Source organism: Passer domesticus, unplaced genomic scaffold (assembly GCF_036417665.1).
Source record: "Passer domesticus isolate bPasDom1 unplaced genomic scaffold, bPasDom1.hap1 HAP1_SCAFFOLD_37, whole genome shotgun sequence".
NCBI lineage: Eukaryota > Metazoa > Chordata > Aves > Passeriformes > Passeridae > Passer > Passer domesticus.
In genome coordinates, this window is record NW_026990149.1 from 3,714,817 (window position 1) to 3,737,538 (window position 22,722).

At 53.2% G+C, this 22,722-nt stretch overlaps 1 protein-coding gene and 2 long non-coding RNA genes across 6 annotated transcripts; 1 reads left to right on the plus strand and 2 right to left on the minus strand.

Annotated features, from left to right (window-relative positions):
* Window positions 1-258: 258 nt before the first annotated feature.
* Window positions 259-11,232, minus strand: LOC135292594 (uncharacterized). 2 transcript variants are annotated; one of them, XR_010354821.1, is made up of 3 exons: window positions 11,135-11,232; window positions 10,555-10,670; window positions 259-9,958 (listed from the first exon to the last, which is right to left on the minus strand). It is a non-coding gene; the product is annotated as an uncharacterized LOC135292594 (long non-coding RNA). The 2 variants fall into 2 exon arrangements; XR_010354820.1 differs by having other exon boundaries at window positions 10,555-11,201.
* Window positions 11,233-11,500: 268 nt separating this feature from the next.
* LOC135292580 (zinc finger protein 239-like) lies at window positions 11,501-22,233 on the plus strand. 3 transcript variants are annotated; one of them, XM_064406744.1, is made up of 4 exons: window positions 11,507-11,639; window positions 12,038-12,118; window positions 12,301-13,459; window positions 21,082-22,233. In XM_064406744.1, exons 2-4 carry the CDS (start codon window positions 12,064-12,066, stop codon window positions 21,956-21,958), a joined length of 2,091 nt encoding a protein of 696 aa, XP_064262814.1. In that variant the 5' UTR covers window positions 11,507-11,639; window positions 12,038-12,063; the 3' UTR covers window positions 21,959-22,233. The 3 variants fall into 3 exon arrangements, with proteins under 3 accessions (XP_064262812.1, XP_064262814.1, XP_064262813.1); XM_064406742.1 differs by lacking the exon at window positions 21,082-22,233 and having other exon boundaries at window positions 11,501-11,639; window positions 12,043-12,118; window positions 12,301-16,560; XM_064406743.1 differs by lacking the exons at window positions 11,507-11,639; window positions 12,038-12,118; window positions 12,301-13,459 and adding exons at window positions 19,765-20,248; window positions 20,647-20,727 and having other exon boundaries at window positions 20,910-22,233.
* LOC135292589 (uncharacterized) lies at window positions 16,081-19,968 on the minus strand. Its single transcript, XR_010354813.1, has 2 exons — window positions 19,846-19,968; window positions 16,081-19,312 (listed from the first exon to the last, which is right to left on the minus strand). It is a non-coding gene; the product is annotated as an uncharacterized LOC135292589 (long non-coding RNA).
* Window positions 22,234-22,722: the final 489 nt, after the last annotated feature.

Consider the following 22,722-nt stretch of genomic DNA (forward strand, 5'->3'; position numbering starts at 1 on the left):
CAAACTGGGCAGGTTTAGGGTGGGTTTTAGATCCCTTGGAGTGATTTCAAGCCTTTTAGTGTGGAATTCAGGCCCCTTTGGCTGATTTTAGTCCACATCTGGTGTGTTTTAGACTGGATTTTAGATCCCTTTGGATGCTGTTAGGCCCATATGGGTGGATTTTAGGCCTCTTTTTGGGTAATTTTAAGTCAAACCAAGCCATTTTGGATGATATTAGGTACCTTTGTATACATTTCAGACCAGTCTGGGTGATTTTAGGTGTCTTGGTGATTTTATGCAAAACCAGGTGGATTTTAGGGTGGATATTAGGCCCATTTGGGTGATTTTAGGCCAAACCACGTATGTTTAAGATGGATTTTACACCCATTTGGAAGATTTAAGGGTGATTTTCAGCCATTTTGTGGGGATTGTAAACCACTTTGGGGGATTTTAGGCCCATCTGGCTGATTTTCAGCCAAAAGAGGTGGATTTAGGCTGCATATGACACCCTCTTGGATGATTTTAGGCCAAACCAGGCCCTTTTAGGACCATGTGGCCACTTGAGCCTGCCCCTTCCCCTCTCAGTTCCTGCCCTTTCCTTGACCCCACCCCTTTCCTCTCACAGTTCCCACCCATTCCTTGACCCCACCCCTTCCCTTAACAGTTCCCGCCCTTTCATTGACCTTGGGGTCACAGTTCGGGGTTCAGGGCCAGCGGAGGAGGAGGAGGGAAGGAGGAAGAGGCGGAGCAGCAGCAGGAAGAAGCAGGAGGAGAGGGGGGAACCGCGTGGCCCTGGCACTTCCTGAACTCACCACAGCTCTGGAACCATCGCCGCCATCCTGCAGGTGCCTGGGGAGGAGGAACTCGGCCCAAATAACCTGGGGGGATCCCTGGGTTTGGGGTTTTTTTTGGGGGGGGGATGTTTGGAGCTGGCAGGGCTTCAAAGCCAAGCCACAGATGCCCCTCAAGGGGACATCAGGGGTCCCTGGGAGGTGTTTCTGGGGGGTCCCGCTGTGGGTGGCAGCAGAGCCCTGGCAGGGGGATGCGGGTCCCCCCGCAGTGGGGACATTTTAGATTCCTCAGTAACTCCACTGACCAAACTGGATCTACTGATCCTGGCTTCACTCCACACTCTTCCCCCTCACAGCCCGCAGCTTCTCAATCTGATTCATCTGCCAGTAGCCATAAAGTTTGGACATGGGGTGAAGTTGCAGTAGATCGGATTAATTATTGTAGACAATATGGACCTGTAAAAACCCCGGAGGAGAAATCAGAAAAAAACAAAATGTGTTCTGTTTATTGGGACTTCTCACACGTAAAATGTAGAGAAGGGAAAACAGATCTCTAACCACCACTGTTGGTAGTTGTTGGGAATTAAAAAGGGGGTCCTCAAAGAGGTGATGGATGGTTTGCCCCTCGATAAATTGCAGAAAATAATAAACAATTGGCACTATGGAAAACCGAATCCATTGGCTCAACCCAGTGCACTTCTCCCTTCTCAGGAACCAACACACACCTCCTCCAACACTCTAATCCCCCCCAGCCTCTCTAACAAAACATAGGCAAGGAGCCAAAATTAACCTCATCCCAGCTTCTCTCTCAAAATCTAGGCAGTGGAACCCTCCCCCAGTCTCCCTCTCAGAACACTGGCAGTGAGCCAAAATTAACCCTCTTGCAGCTCCTCTCTCAGTATCTAAATAGCACAACAGTCCCCCAGCCTCTCCTTCAGAGCACAGACAGTGAACCAAAACCAACAAGGTTTTCAGGAAACTAATATCTCTGCCACTTACAGGTGGGCGAAGGGGCAGAGGCTGGGTTATTTAAGAATGCTCACTAAAAATAAATCTGGAGATATATTAATCACAACTATCACAGGCCCCAAAAGGATAAAAAACATGCATATCAGCCTGTGAGCAGCGTTGCAGGTGACTGGAGAGAGACATCCTTTAGAAGATGACCCTCTGCATTTAAAAAAGCATAAAGGCTTATGGAATGCATGGCAAGTAGATTATATCAGCCCCTTTAAGAAGTCAGGAGGTAAACACTTTGTGCTAGTAGGAGCAGAGATTGTATCTGGGTTGGTTCAAGCTGATGCTTTTAAAAGAGCTACAGGTGATAATATGGCTAAAGCTTGGCACGGGTGGTTTGGAACTTTCCCAAAGCCACAGAAAATTCAATCTGACAACGGGTCCCACTTCACTGCTAGAGGTGTACAGGATTGGGCAAAAGGTGAAGGAATTAAGTGGACTTTCCACTTTCCTTACTACCCTCAAGCTAACGGGATTGTAGAAAGGACCAATGGTATTTTGAAATGAATGACTTCTGAAGTCACAGGAGGGAAATTGGGATGTTCGATTATGGGAAGCTGTTAAAGGAGTGAACAGTAGATGGGAGGTGAATGGATGTCCCAAAATCACTGCCTTTTGCCTGACACCTCCAAGCATCATTCCCTCACTACGGGGACCTGACGATTCCAAAAATCCAGCACATCACCCTGGACAACCTGGAGTATGTTGGTAATTACACTCTAGGTCCCAAAACTAACAATGTTGCAATTACAAAGGACTGTAAAAATGAACCAATTGATTGCTGGCATAATTTCACTTTAGCTAAACCAACTTATGTGACATGCCACTGGCAAAATAACTTGACTGACCTGTTAGGTTTAAAAGGCTTAGTTTATAAATTTAAGATAACCGCTATAACAAAACCCACACTGAGTACCGTAGTTACATCCCAGTGGGTAGAAGGGACTGAGAGCACAAAGCTCACATTGAGTACAGTAGTTACATCCCAGTGGGTAGAAGGGACTGAGACTACGAAGCCCAGATTAAGTACAATAGTTATACTCCAATTGGTAGAAGGGACTGAGAGCCCCCTTAGGCAGTATGTTACCAAATGGCCTTAGTCCCAGGCTTTTGTTCACTTTACCGAATCCATGGGAAATTGAAAGGGTTTAAACCTATCGAGTGTTGTTATGCATGAAAATCAGATATTGAAATCAACACTAGGCAGGAATGGGAAAAACAAAAAACCTGGAAGTTTCAAGGGATAGTGGGAGAAGAAATTAGCATAGGATGCTAATGATTAACGGAACTACCTATAGTAAGGCAATCTCAATCAGTGTTTCAACAGATCAGGCAAATAAGCATGAACAGGTTTGTACACACCCAAGAGTACAAGACTGTTGGCACAGTTTTACATTAACATAAACCGCAGAAGTAGTTTGTCTTTGGTCCAGAAATACTGAAGGCCTTTCTTTCAAATTTGTAATAACTGCTATGACCCAGTTTTCTACTATCACCACTCCAGCCCAATCACCGGTCATGCTCTGCCCAAGAATTTTTGAAATTGGACCATATATAATCAGGAAAACTGGTCAACAACTGTTGCAGTGTGATGTCATGACTTGCCTCAGTTTCCCCTGATTTCTCCCTGAAATTTTCTTCCCCAGGTGGGGTGTCAATCACCCTTCCTTTCCCCACCCTTGACCCCTGCTGGGCACGGTCTGTCAACCCAGAAATTCCAAGGAGAGCATCATTGAGCGACTGGCAGGTTCAAAGGATGCTCTCCACCCCCCAGGTGTCCCTCTCACCTGAGACCCCCTCCCCTGTGCCTGGCTGGTGGTCCCTGGGTCCCCTCCCCTGCCCCTCTCCCCAGGTAAAAGGACAAGCAGACCACGCTGTCGGGGTTCTGGTGGAGAGTTCTGTTGGGAGAAGTTTAGTGGAGTTGTTGCAGGATTCAGAAGCCGTGCCTCCAAAATAAAACTCTGGATTGAAAACTCTCCATCAGGACCACTCCTTTCTTCACCTCGCCTCAAAGGTTTCTCTAGCTCAGGAAGGCCTGAGGAGTGACCCCCTCAACAGCAAACTCCAGCCCGCAAGCTCTGGTGCTCAGGGCATGCCCGGACTTGTCTCCATGTGCCCAGCTGTGACCACAGGTACTGAGTGGCGTCTCTGGGGAGGAAGGACCACAGGTGCTGCTATTTGGTCAGCAACCGAAGCCAGACGGACCAAAGCAGTCCTGTCAGTAATATTGGTAAACTCCAATAAACAACAAATATTGTTCAATCCAACACGGTCTCCTAAACAAGTCAAATTGCTGATGCAAAACAATGTATCTGAAATTCAGCCGTCCTGTTCGCCTGTCTTGCAGGCTTCCTTTGAGGGTTGGATGACCTGGCTGCGAAAATGAAGCTCTTTTAAAAAATGGATGCCAAGAGACATAACCGGTGTTGTGGCAACAGGTTTGGGAATTCTAAATAGTATTGATTTAGAAGTACTAATGAATAAATTGGCTGCCACAACTAAAGATTTGACCAAATAACAACCACTGTAGTCATCCTTATTGGCTTTGGGAACACACCAGTAGTTGCTATCAAACATTTTACCAAATTGGGAGAAGGTAAATGTAAATGATCACAAATTGGTAATTGATGCACTCAGTGCTACACAAAACAACGTTTCTTTGGCTCTCAGCTGTATCCAAGCACAATTGTGGATGGAGAAGGTTGCTGCCTCAATTAAAAAGAAGGTGAAGAAAGCACTTTTCCTACTGAAATTCAGAAAATAATTAGGGACAGTGCCATCGATTTTGAAAGAGAATTCCAGTCCTGGTGGAACTTGGTGAATTTTACTTATGACCCCATTTCAAACACAGCCACAGCTTTTGTGTTAACCATACGTAATGCCTCAGCGCATTTGATATTTCCTATTATTGCATTAGGGCTGAATCATGATGGACCTCTTCTCTATCCTTCCAAGCATAGGGAATGGGCCTGTCAAATTGCTGAAAAATGGCAAACTGTTAATTTGGAATCTTGTATTGTCCAATAACAACAAAGGTTCATCTGTGAATGCAATCATAGCTCAAGACATTAGTTTGGACACAGAGCAAAATATCTGTTGTTATGAATAAAAAGTTATCTATTTTTTTTAAGGTTGCAGAGTAAAACAAGTTAGTCCAGTGCTGTTAAGTTAGCTTCATTGTTAAGAGTTCTTCTTCAATTACCTGTTAATAGTTGGTGATTAACCATTGTCCCCCTGATGCTTACCAGGACCCTGCAGGTACCAGGAGAATGGGAGTGGCATCAGAGCTAGTATGCAGATGAGAAATGCATTGCACCAAAGTTTGCAGTTTTCCAGGAAAACCCCTAAAAATTACGATCCAACATAGAACTAAGTGACCTAAGTGACGTCTAATGATGGGAGCGTAGTCCAGTGCCTGCCTGGATCCTTTTTGCTTCTCACCCTAACCTGAAAGATGTTGATTAAAGAGATGACCTGGGGTGTTGGACCAAAAAGGTGGAATCTCCTAATCTCTCGTGAGGACAGAATCCCCAGCTCTTCCTGCAGACCAGTGGACAAAGCTGCATCCTCCTCCTCCTCCGTGCCCCACCTGAGCTGATTCTTTTTAATAAAGTCATTTAAAAGGAGAAAGATCTCCTGCCCATTTATTTCATCTGTCACTTTGAAATTCGTCCTAACAAGACTTCTAAAACAGTCCTTATATACATAGGCAATGGGTATGAATGCTTTAGAACTGCTTGTGATATTATATTCGTAGAAAATGTAGTAGTGGATACTAAAAATCATTCCAATTTTTGTGCTTGTAACTTTACTAAGATTGCAGGACTTGATTTTTCTTATGAAGTTCCAGTTACCTCTCACTACCTTTTACAATCCAACTACATGCTGATTCACAAACTGATGCCTATTCCCATTGGGATAAACCTCACTTTGGTAAGGCAATTGTTGCTCCATCAAGACTTAATAGAAATTTTGGGAAAGATCAAGAATGGACAAAAAACTCTTGGGGTTTTCTCTGGTTGAGACAACCCCAAGGTGTGTTAAAAAAGTCTCTTTTCCCAAACCCAGTTGTCCGAGAAGAAATCAGAAGTCTTCAGCTGTCGTTCTCAAGGTTGTTTATTATTCCTTATCTAAAACATTTTCTGTCTGGCCTGCCAAGGTCTGTTCTGCAGGTCAGTCTGAGGCACACTCCCCACCCACAGGGGTGGTGTTGTCTTTTATACTATAACCTATGTGTACTTTATTTACAGTTATTTTCTAATACCTATCATCTACGTTAGACAGTGACTTTCTACTCTAAACCAATCTTAAAATGCCACCATCGCCAAGAAGATGGAGGCTAGGAAGAAGAAGGAAGAAGAACAGGACAACACCCAAGTCCCTCCATCTTGTCTCCTAGACCCCCATAGTAGAATTCTTCAAAATTTCACCCTGTGACAACTACTGTTATGCTACTTAAACTTTTGTGATTTGTAATTCTTCATATAAAGTTGGTAATTTGCTCCATGGGTCAAACTCAAAGCCACAGGGGTCTTTGGCTGCATGCCAGGGTCTCCAAACCCCCTGCCAGGGCTTTGAGCCATCCAGGGCACCCAGAGGGATGTCTTGGGTTCTGACAGAAAACCCTGGTAACTGTTCATCACAACGTGAGACAAATACACCATGTCATGGAAAGAGTAAAGAAAGATGCCAAGCACAGGTGGTGGGATACTCTTTTTGGGTGGTCACCTACTGCCACAAGTATCCTGAACAATATATGTCATCCCATCATTATCCTTTTGATTCTAGTTTTGATTGGTTTTATCAGCAATCTTGTTTGTTATGAATTGGAGAATGCTGAAACGGCTAACAAAATTAAAGTCTATAATTAATGCACACAACTTGGCTGATGTCCTCTTCACTGTAGACATCCCCAAGGCTGTTGACACAAGGCAATTATAAATTAGAGTATCTGTTTTGAAATAATCTTTAATTCTCTTTTGTGATTTTGTGAAAATTACTTTTGATTTTTGGTGATTTGTTTTGAAAAATTATGTTAAATTAATACTTATTGTATTTGTTTATTGCTTTGTTGCCTTTGATTATTCGTGTTTTGATCATTTGAAAAAATTGTTTAAAAATAATATTGTTTAATTAATTGTATTTGTTTATTATTTCCTTTTCCCCTTTTTCTATCTTTTCTTTTTCTTCTTTTCTCTCTCTCTCTACATACTGATTCTGTTTTCTGGGATATGCTACCAACATGACGAGTCCTGAAGACTTTGCAACAATATTACGGAACCCTGCTGATGAAGACCCTTTGAAGACTGTCATGAGTCACCGAGTGATGTGAAAGATGGTCTGAAGTTCCCCTCATTTGCCTCATGACTGTCTCAAGGACAGAGACCGGGACCCTGAGGACCCTGATCGGAATTCTGGCCTGCTTGAGGAGGATGCACACCAAAATCCTGAGGCCCCTGAGCAGAATTCTGGCCTGCCAAGTGATTATTTGCAGCTGTGTCTGCAGTGACTGCTTCTAGCAGGGCCTGGTTAAGGGGGCAACGTGCCCTTTATGCTTGCACCTGCTTCATGATAATAGCCCATGAATTTTCCCACATCTTGGCCAAATGAACTTGCTGGGGCAACTTTGGTAGCCCCCCATGGAAAATCCTTCATCTGCTTCACTACCACTGCGACAGAGGGAGATTGAAGCCCCCACCCAAGGACTGAGACTGAGATCCCTCTAATTCTGACACGGGGGTGCTGGCCAGACTGAAGTGAGCAAAGTGTTGCCTACAGGTGTGTTCGCTGGACCAAGAAAACAGTGGGTCCTGCTCACTGCTGAGAACATGGACTATCTGTACCTGTTCCCCCTTATTGGCTTCAATACCCTTATTCTTCATTGTATCTGCTCCCCTGCAGCAATTTCAAGAGACTTGTTCTTTGTTACCTGTTCCCCCCTCATGTAAAGAACTATAATAGACCCTTGAGTTAACCAGAACTTTTGAGATTCTCCTTGACGTGACAATTCTTCCCGTGCCCGGACCATGGAGAATTTCGTCTCTGTGTTGGTAGCAATACCCTTTCCCCTTTTTCTCTCTCTCTCTCTCTTTATCCTTTATCTCCTTTCTAAATCCCTCTATCACATTTGCTGTGGGCATTCAATAAAAGGTGCATTTGTTTTGACTGATACTGAAATCCTCTCACCATGTTGTTTTTGTACTCTGAGATCAGCTAATGAACAATCATGACCCCTGTTCGTATGAGCAGAAGGCCCCAAAATCCCAAAAAAACCCCAGGAGTTCTCAAAGAACCAGAAAAAAAAAAAAAAAAACAAAAACCACCAGGAAAATTTCCATCCAAAAAGACCCAAAAAAAAAGGAAAAACCCACCCCAAAATCCCAAATAAACAATGGGCAAAGGAAAAATTCCTCCTCAAAATCCCCAAGTACCCAATGGGAATGGAAAATTCCACCTGAAAACCCTTCAAAAAAAATCCCAGGAGTTCCCAAAATCTCAAGAATAAACATGGGAAAGGGAAAATTCCACCCCAAAACGCCACGCAGAAATCTGGGAAAAGTGAACACAAATCCCACACTGGGATTTCAGGGATGGGAAACACCCATAAGTGGGATTATCAGGAATTTTGGGGGGTTTTGGGATTTATCTGTGGAATTGGAGGGTGAAGTTGCCATTAGTGCCATCCAGCACCTGCAGCTGGGGGGCCCCAGGGTGTACTCCCAGGATCTCTGTGGGGTTGGGATTGGGGTCAGGGAATGCCGGAAGCCCAAAGCCCCTGAGACTTCCCAAATCCTGAATCCCAAATGCCCCGGGACCATTCTGAATGCTTCAGGACCATCCCAAATCCCAACTCCCAGCTCCCACATCCAAACCCCAAATCCCAGCTCCCAAATGCCAGGCAACATCCCAAATCCCAATCCCCAAATGCCCAGGGACTATGCCAAACCCTGCACCTCAAATCCAAACCCTAACCCCAAATCCCAGCTCCCAAACCTCTTGGACCACCCCTAATGCCCTGAGAGCATCCCAAATCCTCTGAGACCATCCCAACTCCCAAATCCCCTGAGACCCTCCCAAACCCCAAATATCAAATCACCTGGGACCATTCCAAATCCCCTGAGACCATCCAAATGCCTGAATCTCAAACCCCAAACAACCTAAGACCATCCCAATCCCCAAGTGTCAAATCGTAAACCCCAAACCCGTGGGACCATCCCAAACCCCAATTCCCAAACCCCAAACCCAAACCTCAAATCTCAAACCCAGCACCCTGCACCCCAAATCCCCATCCCCAAACCCCGCACCCCAACCCCCAGTGACGACGCTGGGGTCGATGTTGAAGGTGTCGTTGCTGGGCTCGATGTCCACCCCGTGGAAGAAGTGCTGGCACAGCTGGAGCCTGGTGCCACCCCTGGTGCCACCATGGGCACAGTGGCCCAGGGTCCTATTGTGGACACCCAGGTTCTACAGGGACACCAAGGCTGGAGGTGGCCCTGGGGCACCTTGATGGCCCCAAACCACCTCACAGTGCCAAAACATCCCCATGTCCTCAGGCATAAGTGTGGTGGCCAAAGGTCTCATTGGGGACTGCCAGGTACTGTGGGGACAGGGACAGCAGTGCTGGTGGTAGCACCTTGAGAGTCCCAAATAATCCCCGTTTACTCAAATATCTCCATGTCCCCAAAACATCTCTGTGTTCCCAAAATGTGGTGGCCAAGGGTCTTGTTGGAGACAGCCAAATACTGTGGGGACAGGGACACGGGGCTGGAGGTGGCCCTGTGGTACCTCAGTGTCCCCAAATCACCCTGGTGTCATCTCCACAGCCCTGAGAACCTCCATGTCCCCAAACCACCACTGTGTCCCCAACCCCTGCCAGTGACCCCAACCCTGTCTGGTGTCCCTGTGCCACCTTCTCAAGGGCATAGGCCACATGCTCCAGGAGGTCCCCTTGTCCTCAAGCCCCACAATGTCCCCAACTCCCCTGATGTCCCCAACCCTTCCCAGTGTCCCCATGCCACCTTCTCAAAGACAAAGGTCAGTGCTCCAGGTGGTCCCCATGGGTGTAGATGGCCTGGGTGTCATTAGTGCCGTCCTCGTAGCCCTTGAGGAACAGGTGCTTGAAGGCCACTGTGTTGTCCTCCTTGAAGGCCACCACCAGCTGGTTGATGAGCCTGAACAGGATCAGCTTGGTGACAAAGGCCACCACCGCTGTCATGACCGGTTCTATCATGGTGACAATGGTGTGTTTTGTCCTCAAATGGTGTCACCCCATTCTTGGGAGCAAAGTCCTCCATGGTCAGGCCCTGTCCCACCCTGGTGACACCACCGTGTTTCACACCAAAACAGTGTCACCCCATGCTTGGGGACAAAGGCCACCACTGCCATCAGCCCCTTTCTCACCACGGTCATACTGGCAATGCTTTGTCCCAGGACACCCCAGCACCCCTGTCAAAGTGTCCCCATGTCCCCGTGCTCCCTCCCTGGTATCCCAGCCCCTCATGCTGCCATCCCCAGTGTCCCCACCATCCATCCCCGCTGTCCCAGCTCGCTGTCCCTGTGGTGTCACCTGCACAGTGACAAGGATGATCTTGGCAAGCTCCAGTGCCAGTTTCACGGGCTGCCTGCCGCGGGCCCGGTACTTGTCACAGAGGCTCAAGAGGAATTACCAGAGCCAGCACCACAGCTCCTCCTCCACTACCGGCACCGAAGGTGCCTCGGCCGTGCTGTGCCACGACTCAGCAGCCACTCAGTCTCTGCGCACACCCACCGGTGTCACCTCGGTCTGGTGCTCCCCTTGCTCGGTGTCACCCCCTGGTCCGTGTCCCCGCTGTTCGGTGTCCCTCCTCTCTTCCAGTGTCCCCGCTGCCCAGCCCACAGTGTCCCCTGTGACCGTTAAGCTCCCGGTCAGAACTCGCTGTCCTCGGTGTCACCCCTGTCCCGTGTCCCCCCCACCCCGTTCTGGTGTCCCCTCTGCCCACAGTGCAGGTGCACAGCATCCCCTGCAGCATTTAACTCCCCCGGCCCGGTCCCCGCTGTCCACTCGCCCCAGTGTCGCTCCTGTCCCCGGTCCCCCCTCGCCCCGGTGCCACCCCCACGCCCAAGCCCGGTTCCCGGTGCTCCTTTTCCCCGTGTCTCTCTTGCCCGGTTCCCATCCCCGGCCCATTCCCATTCCCACTCCCGTTCCCGGTCCCTTTCCCGTATTTCTAGTCCCATTCCAGGTCTCGGTCCCGTATTTCCTGTCCCACTCCTGGTCCCTGTCCCCATTCCCGGTCACATTCCCGCTCCCTGTCCCCTCTCGCCGGACACCGCCGCCATCGCTCCAACCCATCCCCCGGCGGTGACGTCACCGAGCAAACTGCTCGCGGCTGCCGTCCGCCAATCCCAGCGAGCGATCGCTCCCGGATTTGCATAATCACGCCCTTCTGTTTGGCCCCGCCCACCGCCGGCCACAGCCCCGTCCGGGCGCTGTTTGCTCCCAGTTCCCTCCCAGTGCTCCCAGTAAGAGCGGCCCCGGCAGGGAAAGCGCTCCCAGTTCCTTCCCGCTGCTCTCAGGATCCCTCCCGGTGCTCTCCGGATCGCTCCCACTGACGCGCAGGGCGGGCCCGCTTTGGGAACCCCGCAGGGCAGAGCGCGGCTGCTTTTGGGTGCCGGCGCTGCCCGGGCCGGGCTGGGAGCGGAGGAGCAGCGGGAGGAAGAGGAGGGACAGAGGAGGAGGAAAAGGAAGAATAGGAGCCGGAACTGGAGAGAGAGACGGGAAAGGAAGCGCAGCAGCAGCAGCAACAGCACGCGGTTTCCCCGCTCCGGCCGCAGCTGCCCCGGCTCCTGCTGCATCGCCCCCTCCGGGAGCCGCAGGTGAGCGGGGAGGGGGAGCTCGCCCCAGATCCATCGGGAGTCTCTGGGAGGGTTTTTTTGTGGGGCGGGGGATGTTTGGATCTTGCAGGACTCCAGAGCTGAGCTACAAATAACCCTTGGGGGGTTCCCATGTGCCTTGTACCTGCGGGCACAGGGGCGATCTCGGCTTTGGGGATGCCCGGGAGAGCCGGGGGAAGGCGGGAGCCCCGGAGCGGGGAGAGCGCAGAGGGGCGATCCCGGAGGCGGGGGACGAACGGGCTGGCTGGAGGGGTGGGGGAGGCTGGGCATGAGCGGGGTAAGGGCCCCCCGAGGCTGAAAGGGGCGCTGACTTCTCCAGCTGCACTTGGGCAGTGGGACCATCAAACCCACCGCAATCAACCCTTGTTTTCCCCCCACAGAGCAGGATTTCCCATTCCTAGGCCGGATGGAGGAAGAGGAGGCTGGGAGGAAGAGGAGGATGACCCAGGAGCTCCATGCAGGTGAGGAGAAAGTCACTGCCCCTTTCCCTCTCTCCTGCTCCATCTCCCAGCCCAGCATGGCCCCCAGCAGCAGCACAACCCTGCTGCTGACCCTGTCCTGCTGGGCACACACTGGGGGATCTCCTTGCCCTTCCCTGTGGCATGGAGGCAAATCTCATCCTCTCCTTGTCCTTCCTCCCCAGGGAAGGAGCTGAGGGCAGATACCAGGGAGGATGAGTCACTGCAGAACCTCGGTGAAGAGGCTCATTCCGCAGATGAGCAGAACCTCATGGGAGAAGCTGTTTTGAGCAGTTCCACAGCACAGGAATGCAATGAGGAGGAAAATCCCCGGAGATCCCGCACAAGGAGAGGCTGCAAACGCAGCCCAGGGAGGTTAGAGGAGGAAAGGCCCACCCTGGGCCAGGATGGCGGCCAGAGCTTGGAGCTGGGGATCCATGAGCAGCTTCACAATGGGGAGAAGCCCCACAGGTGTGAGGAGTGTGGGAAGAGCTTCAGCCGAAACTCAGCCCTGATCCGCCACCAAAGGATCCACACTGGAGAAAGGCGTTATGAGTGTGGGGAGTGTGGGAAGAGCTGCAGAGACACCTTTGATCTGATCAACCACCAGAGGAGCCACACAGGGGAACGGCCATACGAGTGTGGGGAATGTGGGAAGAGCTTTCAGAGAAACTCCACTCTCCTGAAGCATCAGCAGACACACACAGATGAGAGGCCCTATGAGTGTCCCAAATGTGGGAAGAGGTTTCAAACAAGCTGCCATCTCCTCGTCCACCAGCGCATTCACACTGAGGAGAGGCCCTTCCGCTGCCCTGACTGCATGAAGGGCTTCAAATATAACTCCGACCTCGTCAAGCACCAGCGCATCCACACCGGGGAGAGGCCCTACGAGTGTGGGGAGTGTGGGAAGAGATTCACCCAGAAGTCGAACCTGATTGTCCACAAGAGGACCCACACTGGTGAGAAGCCCTACGAGTGTGGGCATTGTGGGAAGAAATTCAGCCAGAGCTCTGAACTGATGCTTCACCAGAGGATCCACACTGGGGAACGGCCTTACGAGTGTCCCGAGTGTGGGAAGAGCTACAGCCGGAATGATCACCTGATGATCCACCAGAGGAGCCACACCGGGGAGCGGCCCTACGAGTGTGGGGAGTGTGGGAAGAGGTTTCAAAGCAGCTCAGATCTCCTCGTACATCAGCGGATTCACACGGATGAGAGGCCCTTCCGCTGCCCTGACTGCGGGAAGGGCTTCAAGCACAACTCCACCCTTGTCACTCACCAGCGCATCCACACGGGGGAGAAGCCCTACAAGTGTCCCCACTGTGGGAAGAGCTTCAGTCAGAGGTCAGCCTTGACCCAACACGAATGGAGGCACCACTATGAAAGCCCTATGAGTGCCCCAAGTGTGGGACAAGCTTCGTGTGCTGCTCCAGGTCCATCCCCCATGGGAGGATTGGTTCTGATCCTCAGTGACCCCAGTGGGCAGAGCCTCGGTAATCCATGGTGCCAGTGATCCATGTTGGGAAGACACCTGCCTGGGCTCTCCACATCCTCCTGGCTGCCCATGGGCACCTGGACACATCCACAGACCAACATCAGAAATTCATTGTGGAGAGCGGATTTGTCGACTTCTGACCCCAGAAGAATCTCCTTTTGCTGCTTCTGGTGGCATCAAACAACACTGGATGGCCTTGTAGGTCTTCTCCAACATAAATCCATCCTTTTAATTCTCCCTGACCCACAGGCATCTTCTACAGCCAAACAGGGATGAATTTGGGAAAAACCTCTGATTTTGGATACAGTAGGGTGGAAACCCCTCCAAAAAGGTTTTTCCCACCCACCCAAGCACATGGATGCTCTGCTGTCAGGGACACATAAATCATTTTGTTTTGGCCTTGAAATGAAAAGGTTTCTGTTCATCCTTTTGAAACTCCTGAAACTGGGGTAAAAATGGATATGGATGGGGACTTTTGGGGGACAATGACATGGATGGGAACATGTGGGAATATGAACATCAACGGGGACGTACGGATACATGGATATGAATAGGGACATTTCACCAGTGCAGTGTCAGCCAAATGTCACCACCCAGCAGGGCGGGACGGGGAACTTGTTCAGCTGGTGACAAGTGGCCCAGAAGCAAGTCACCGCCACCAGGGTGTCCCAGGGCCACCGCGCTCAGGAGACTCCAACTGCCCCTGGGGACAAGAGTCAGTGTCACCCATGGGGGTCATGTGGTCCTGTCACCAGAGGCATCCTGGTGACAGTGTCTGCACAGGTGTGGCAACATTGTCCCCTGATGTGTGTCCTGGTGGCATCATATCCCCATCCCCTGCCATGGCTACATGTCACCCCTCTGTGTCTTCCTGTCCCCCCTGTGAGTCCCTGTCCCCATATCCCCTATGTGTCCCTGTTCCTGATCCTGGCTGGTCCCTGGCCATGTCCTGCAGGGTGTCCCTGTGTCCCTCAAGGTGTTGCTGTGTTGCTCAGGATGTTCCCGTGGCTGCTCCTGCCACAGAGCATGTGGGCCCGCTCCAGCACAGGAAAGGATGTGCCATGACACCCACTGACACCCTGTGACACACCAAGATATCCTTTGTCCTCTGATTTTTGGTTCCCCCCCCCTTCCCCTATTTTGGGTCTTTTCTCCCTCTTTTGGATCATTTCCCCCTCTTTTGGGTCCCTTACCCACTATTTTGCATCCTTTCCCCCCACTTTGGATCTTTTATCTCTTTTCCATTCTTTCCTCCAGATTTAGGAGCCCTCCGCTTGCTTTTGGCACATTGTTGGGTGGATCCCGCCCCTCCAACCCCGTCTCCACCCCTTACCCCTCTGACCCTCCTCCCCCTGTCCCCCCAGGCTTTCCCCCACCTTTGTCGCCAACTGTCCCCCCTGCACCACATGGACTCTGTGCTCACCACCCTAGACACACCCACCCCTCAAATCATCATCGCAGCATCCTGGGACCCCCAGCTGTCACATGAGGGGGCCTTCAGGAGCCACTGTGACCCTGCAGTCATGCGCAGGGGTGACCTGCAGTGTCCCCCTGGTGTCACAGGCACATCCCCAGCGGGAGAAGTGACATCAAACCCAGAGGAGGAGAACGAGGTGAGGGTGTGACTGAAACTCCTGCCTGGTCATGGGGAAGCCAAGAAACAGGGCCAAGCATGAGCACAGCAGTGTAGGTACTGCAGGGACGGGAGGGGGACAGTCCCCAAAGACTCTTCAGCAGGAACGTGACCCTTCCATCCCTTCAGGGGATGCTGCCGCCGAGGTAGTGCGTGGGATGCGGGGTTGTGCAGCATCCTTGGGGGGATTTGGGGTGGTGGAAGTGGCAGGGGGTGACCCCAAAAATTTAGTCACACCATCCCCCCCTCAGCGCCGCAGGATATGTGCCCCCCCCCCCCCGTTTTGGGGCGTTTGGGGTGCTGGTGGGTGGTGGTGACAAAAAGCGCAGGTGCCACCTCATGGATGGCACAGAGAGGGTTTTCCTACGGTGGCATCAACCCCTCCCCACTGAGGGGCACCCAGGGTGGGAGTCAGGAGTGTCCCCAAGGTGTGGGGGGAGCAGGGAGCGGAGGGGAAGCACAGTCAGGGCACGGCAGAAATGCCTCCAGTCCCACCTGCACCTGGGGCATGGGGGTGGTGGGGCACTTGTCCCCCTGTCCTGTGTTCTCCTGGCACCCTGTCCTCCTGTCACCCAGTGTCACCTCTGCTGGGCAGCAAGGGGTGGTGGCACCCGCGAGGATGTCCAGGTGTATCCGCACTCGCCCACTGTGGGTGTGGGTGTCAAATGTGACCTGGGGACACTGGGTGGCACTGACATTGGCATTGTCACTGGCACTGTCACCATCACTGTCACTGGCACTGTCACTGTTACTGTCACAGCACTCGCTGGCTGCCCCCCAGGGCCTGCAGAGGGATCGGGGGACAGCCAAGGCACAGAGGGACACTCAAGACGGACACAAGGGGGACATGAGTGGGATAGGATATTTATTAGGGACTTTAGGATATTTGCAGACACTCGGGGACACTTAGGGACACTCACGGTGACACTGAAGGTGTATCAGTCAGGGATTTCATGGTTCAGCAGTGTTTGGATGTTCATGGCCATGAGCTGGAACTCCACAGTGACACTGATCAGCCTGAGGGGACAAAAAACAATCCAGGAGGCCCCAAAATAAAAAAAAAACCACCCCATATCCCTGAAATTGCCCCAAAAAATGAAAAAATTCCACCTCAAAATCCCAAAATAAACCAAAGAAAGAGGAAAATTTCTCCCCAAAATCCCCAAAGGAACAACAGTAAAGGGAACAAATCTGCTCCAAAATCCCAAAAAAATCCCATGAGTTCTCAAAGTCCCAAAAAAAACACCAGAAAAAGGAAAAATTCCATGCTAAAATCCCCCAGAAATTCAAATTTCACACCAAAATCCCCCCCAAAAAGTGGGAATGCAATAATAATAATTAAAAAAAATCTCCCCCCAAAAAAACCCCAGGAGTTCCCAAACTCCCCCAAAAAACCTAGAAAAGGAAAAATTCTGCACCAAAATCCTCAAAAAACAAATGGAAAAGGGAAAACTTGGCCACAAAATTTCCAAAAAAATAACCATGGGAAAGGGAAAATTCCACCCCAAAACGCCACGCAGAAATCTGGGAAAAGTGAACACAAATCCCACACTGGGATTTTAGGGATGGGAAACACCCATAAGTGGGATTATCAGGAATTTTGGGGGGTTTTGGGATTTACATGTGGAATTGGAGGGTGAAGTTGCCATTAGTGCCATCCAGCACCTGCAGCTGGGGGGCCCCAGGGTGTACTCTCAGGATCTCTGTGGGGTTGGGATTGGGGTCAGGGAATGCCGGAAGTCCAAAGCCCCTGAGACTTCCCAAATCCTGAATCCCAAATGCCCTGGGACCATTCTGAATGCTTCAGGACCATCCCAAATCCCAACTCCCAGCTCCCACATCCAAACCCCAAATCCCAGCTGCCAAATGCCAGGCAACATCCCAAATCCCAATCCCCAAATGCCCAGGGACTATGCCAAACCCTGCACCTCAAATCCAAACCCTAACCCCAAATCCCAGCTCCCAAACCTCTTGGACCACCCCTAATGCCCTGAGAGCATCCCAAATCCTCTGAGACCATCCCAACTCCCAAATCCCCTGAGACCTTCCCAAACCCCAAATATCAAATCACCTGGGACCATTCCAAATCCCCTGAGACCATCCGAATGCCTGAATCTCAAACCCCCAAACACCCTAAGACCATCCCAAACCCCAAGTGTCAAATCGTAAACCCCAAACCCGTGGGACCATCCCAAACCCCAATTCCCAAACCCCAAACCTATACCTCAAATGCCAAACCCCAAAGCCAAACCTCAAATCTCAAACCCAGCACCCTGCACCCCAAATCCCCATCCCCAAACCCCACACCCGAACCCCCAGTGACGACGGTGGGGTTGAGTTGAAGGTGTCGTTGCTGGGCTCGATGTCCAACCCGTGGAAGAAGTGCTGGCACAGCTGGAGCCTGGTGCCACCCCTGGTGCCACCATGGGCATAGTGGCCCAGGGTCCCATTGTGGAAAGCCAGGTACTACAGGGACAGGGACACAGCTGGGGGTGGCACTGGGGCACCTCAGTGTCCCCAATCCACCCCATACCCCCAAAAGATCTACATGACCCCAAACATCTCTGGGTCCCCAAACCATGTTCATGTCTGTATTCATAGAAACAGTGGCCCAGCGTCCCACTGGGAACAGCCAGGTACTACAGGGACAGGGACACAAAGGCTGGAGGTGGCCCTGGGGCACCTTGATGGCCCCAAACCACCCCATAGTGCCAAAACATCTCCATGTCCTCAGCCATAGGTGTGGTGGCCAAAGGTCTCATTGGGGACAGCCAGGTACTGTGGGGACAGGGACAGCAGTGCTGGTGGTGGCACCTTGATAGTCCCACATAATCCCCGTTTACTCAAATATCTCCATGTCCCAAATACATCTCTGTTCCCAAAACATGGTGGCCAAGGGTCTTGTTGGAGACAGCCAAATACTGTGGGGACAGGGACACGGGGCTGGAGGTGGCCCTGTGGTACCTCAGTGTCCCCAAATCACCCTGGTGTCCCCAGTCATCTCCACAGCCCTGAGAACCTCCATGTCCCCAAACCACCACTGTATCCCCAACCCCTGCCAGTGACCCCAACCCTGCCTGGTGTCCCTGTGCCACCTTCTCAAGGGCATAGGCCACATGCTCCAGGAGGTCCCCTTGTCCTCAAGCCCCACAATGTCCCCAACTCCCCTGATGTCCCCAACCCTTCCCAGTGTCCCCATGCCACCTTCTCAAAGACAAAGGTCAGTGCTCCAGGTGGTCCCCATGGGTGTAGATGGCCTGGGTGTCATTAGTGCCGTCCTCGTAGCCCTTGAGGAACAGGTGCTTGAAGGTCACTGTGTTGTCCTCCTTGAAGGCCACCACCAGCTGGTTGATGAGCCTGAACAGGACCAGCTTGGTGACAAAGGCCACCACCTCTGTCATGACCGGTTCTATCATGGTGACAATGGTGTGTTTTGTCCTCAAATGGTGTCACCCCATTCTTGGGAGCAAAGTCCTCCATGGTCAGGCCCTGTCCCACCCTGGTGACACCACCGTGTTTCACGCCAAAACAGTGTCACCCCATGGTTTGGGACAAAGGCCACCACTGCCATCAGCCCCTTTCTCACCACAGTCATACTGCCAATGCTTTGTCCCAGGACACCCCAGCATACCTGTCAAAGTGTCCCCATGTCCCCGTGCTCCCTCCCTGGTATCCCAGCCCCTCATGCTGCCATCCCCAGTGTCGCCACCAGCCATCCCCACTGTCCCAGCTCGCTGTCCCTGTGGTGTCACCTGCACAGTGACAAGGATGATCTTGGCGAGCTCCAGCGCCAGTTTCACGGGCTGCCTGCCGCGGGCCTGGTACTTGTCACAGAGGCTCAAGAGGAATTACCTGAGCCAGCACCACAGCTCCTCCTCCACTACCGGCACCGAAGCTGCCTCGGCCGTGCTGTGCCACGACTCAGCAGCCACTCGGTCTCTGCGCACACCCACCGGTGTCACCTCGGTGTGGTGCTCCCCTTGCTCGGTGTCACCCCCTGGTCCGTGTCCCCGCTGTTCGGTGCCTTTCCTCTCTTCCGGTGTCCCCGCTGCCCAGCCCACAGTGTCCCCTGTGGCCGTTAAGCTCCCGGTCAGGACTCCCTGTCCTCGGTGTCACCCCTGTCCCGTGTCCCCCCCACCCCGTTCTGGTGTCCCCTCTGCCCACAGTGCAGGTGCACAGCATCCCCTGCAGCATTTAACTCCCCCGGCCCGGTCCCCGCTGTCCACTCGCCCCAGTGTCGCTCCTGTCCCCGGTCCCCCCTCGCCCCGGTGCCACCCCCACGCCCAAGCCCGGTTCCCGGTGCTCCTTTTCCCCGTGTCTCTCTTGCCCGGTTCCCATCCCCGGCCCATTCCCATTCCCACTCCCTTATTTCTAGTCCCATTCCAGGTCTCGGTCCCGTATTTCCTGTCCCACTCCTGGTCCCCATTCCCGGTCACATTCCCGCTCCCTGTCCCGTCTCGCCGGACACCGCCGCCATCGCTCCAACCCATCCCCCGGCGGTGACGTCACCGAGCAAACCGCTCGCGGCTGCCGTCCACCAATCCCAGCGAGCGATCGCTCCCGGATTTGCATAATCACGCCCTTCTGTTTGGCCCCGCCCACCTCCGGCCGCAGCCCCGTCCGGGCGCTGTTTGCTCCCAGTTCCCTCCCAGTGCTCCCAGTAAGAGCGGCCCCGGCAGGGAAAGCGCTCCCAGTTCCTTCCCGCTGCTCTCAGGATCGTTCCCGGTGCTCTCGGTATCGCTCCCAGTGCCGCGCGGGGCGGGGCCGCATTGGAACACAGCCCCCCCAGGGCAGAGCGCGGCTGCTTTTGGGTGCCGGCGCTGCCCGGGCCGGGCTGGGAGCGGAGGAGCAGCGGGAGGAAGAGGAGGGACAGAGGAGAAGGAAAAGGAAGAATAGGAGCCGGAACTGGAGAAAGAGACGGAAGAGGAAGCGCAGCAGCAGCAACAGCACCCGGTTTCCGCAGCTCCCCCGGCTCCTGCTGCATCGCCCCCTCCGGGAGCCGCAGGTGAGCGGGGAGGGGGAGCTCGCCCCAGATCCATCGGGGGGATCTCCCGGAGGGTTGTTTGTGGGGCGGGGGATGTTTGGATCTTGCAGGACTCCAGAGCTGAGCCACAAATAACCCTTGGGGGGTTCCCACGTGCCTTGTACCTGCGGGCACAGGGGCGATCTCGGCTTTGGGGTGCCCGGGAGAGCCGGGGGAAGGCGGGAGCCCCGGAGCGGGGAGAGCGCAGAGGGGCGATCCCGGAGGCGGGGGACGAACGGGCTGGCTGGAGGGGTGGGGGAGGCTGGGCATGAGCGGGGTAAGGGCCCCCCGAGGCTGAAAGGGGCGCTGACTTCTCCAGGTGCACTTGGGCAGTGGGACCATCAAACCCACCGCAATCAACCCTTGTTTTCCCCCCACAGAGCAGGATTTCCCATTCCTAGGCCGGATGGAGGAAGAGGAGGCTGGGAGGAAGAGGAGGATGGCCCAGGAGCCCCATGCAGGTGAAGAGAAAGTCACTGCCCCTTTCCCTCTCTCCTGCTCCATCTCCCAGCCCAGCATGGCCCCCAGCAGCAGCACAACCCCACTGCTGACCCTGTCCTGCTGGGCACACACTGGGGGATCTCCTTGCCCTTCCCTGTGGCATGGAGGCAAATCTCATCCTCTCCTTGTCCTTCCTCCCCAGGGAAGGAGCTGAGGGCAGATACCAGGGAGGATGAGTCACTGCAGAACCTCGGTGAAGAGGCTCATTCCGCAGATGAGCAAAACCTCATGGGAGAAGCTGTTTTGAGCAGTTCCACAGCACAGGAATGCAATGAGGAGGAAAGGCCCACCCTGGGCCAGGATGGCGGCCGGAGCTTGGAGCTGGGGATCCATGAGCAGCTTCACAATGGGGAGAAGCCCTACAGGTGTGAGGAATGTGGGAAGAGCTTCAGCAAGCGATTCTCCCTGATCTGCCACTGGAGAATCCACATGGGGGAACGGCCCTACGAGTGTGGGCATTGTGGGAAGTGCTTCACTCAGAGCTCCTACCTGATTGTCCACCAGAGATGCCACACAGGGGAACGGCCCTATGAATGTGGGGAGTGTGGGAGAAGCTTCAGGACCAGATCCAAACTTATCCGCCACCAGATGATCCACACCGGGGAGAGGCCCTATGAATGTGATCAATGCATGAAGAGGTTTCAGACCAGCTCAAACCTCCTCACACATCAGCGCATTCACACAGATGAGAGGCCCTTCCGCTGCCCTGACTGCGGGAAGGGCTTCAAGTACAACTGCCGCCTTGTCACCCACCGGCTCATCCACACCGGGGAGAGGCCCTGTGAGTGTCCTGAGTGTGGCAAGAGCTTCAGGACAAGCTCTGATCTGATTGTGCACCAGGGGAGCCACACCGGGGAACAGCCATATGAGTGCAACGAATGCAGGAAGAGGTTTCAGAGCAGCTACCATCTCCTCCAGCACCAGCGCATCCACACAGAGGAGCGGCCCTTTGTATGCCCCGACTGCGGGAAGGGCTTCAGGTACAACAGCAACCTCATCACACACCTGCGCATCCACACAGAGGAGAAGCCCTTTGTCTGCCCTGACTGCGGGAAGGGCTTCAGGTACAACAGCAACCTCATCACGCACCGGCGCATCCACACTGGGGAGAGGCCCTACGAGTGTCCCCAGTGTGGGAAGAGTTTCTCACAGAGCTCTCACTTGACCAAACACCAACGGAGCCACCACTAAGGGAAGCCAGACCAGTATCCCGACTGCAGGAAGATGTTCGTGCACTGCTCCAGCTCCATCCTCCACGGGAGGATCTGCTCTGGATGATCCCCAGTGACCCCTGGTGGGAAGAGCCCCGATGATCTGTGGTGCTGGCGATCCCTGTTGGGAAGACACCTGCATGGGGGCTCCACATCTTCCTGGCTCCCTATGGCCTGAATTTTATTTTCATTTCTCTTTGTCCCTTCAAAACACTCAAAACCGGGGTAAAAATAAAGATGTTGAACTGAAACATGGATGAGGACATGGTGTGGGCATAGCCATGGGCAGTGTCATGAGGGATCTTTTAGGGGATGTGGGGGATGCCAGGTTCAAGGGAGTTGAGGGTTCCTGGGAGGGACTTGGGGGTTGCTCAGGGCTTTGGGCACCCTAGGCCAAGTGGGGAGATCCTGGCAGAGCTTCTGGGGCACCTGATCAAGGATTCCCTGCCCTGGATCTATGCCCATGTCCCCCCATCCCAACTCCTAGTGTCCTCTCTAGCAGTTGCCCCACTCCCCACTGTCACTCCCCTTCCCCTCGCCTGGTCTCATGTCTCCCCTATCCTGGTCCTATCCTGCTCCTATCTGAGTTTGGATGCCATTGCCGGTCTCTGTCCCATATTCCCAGTCCCATTCCTGATGCCTGTCCAGATTCCCAGGCCCTGTCCCACCTTCCCATTCCTCATCCCTGTCCCCATTCCCAGTCCTGTCCCCTTTCCCAGTCCCTGACCTGCCTTCCCAGTCCCA

Bases quoted from the DNA above. Each gene is read 5' to 3' on its own strand.
- LOC135292580 (XM_064406744.1), top strand. From the start codon at position 12,064: ATGGAGGAAGAGGAGGCTGGGAGGAAGAGGAGGATGACCCAGGAGCTC. The intron at 12,119-12,300 runs GTGAGGAGAAAG...CTTCCTCCCCAG, and splicing joins GACCCAGGAGCTCCATGCAG to GGAAGGAGCTGAGGGCAGAT. The intron at 13,460-21,081 runs GTCAGCCTTGAC...TGGCGGCCGGAG, and splicing joins GGGAAGAGCTTCAGTCAGAG to CTTGGAGCTGGGGATCCATG.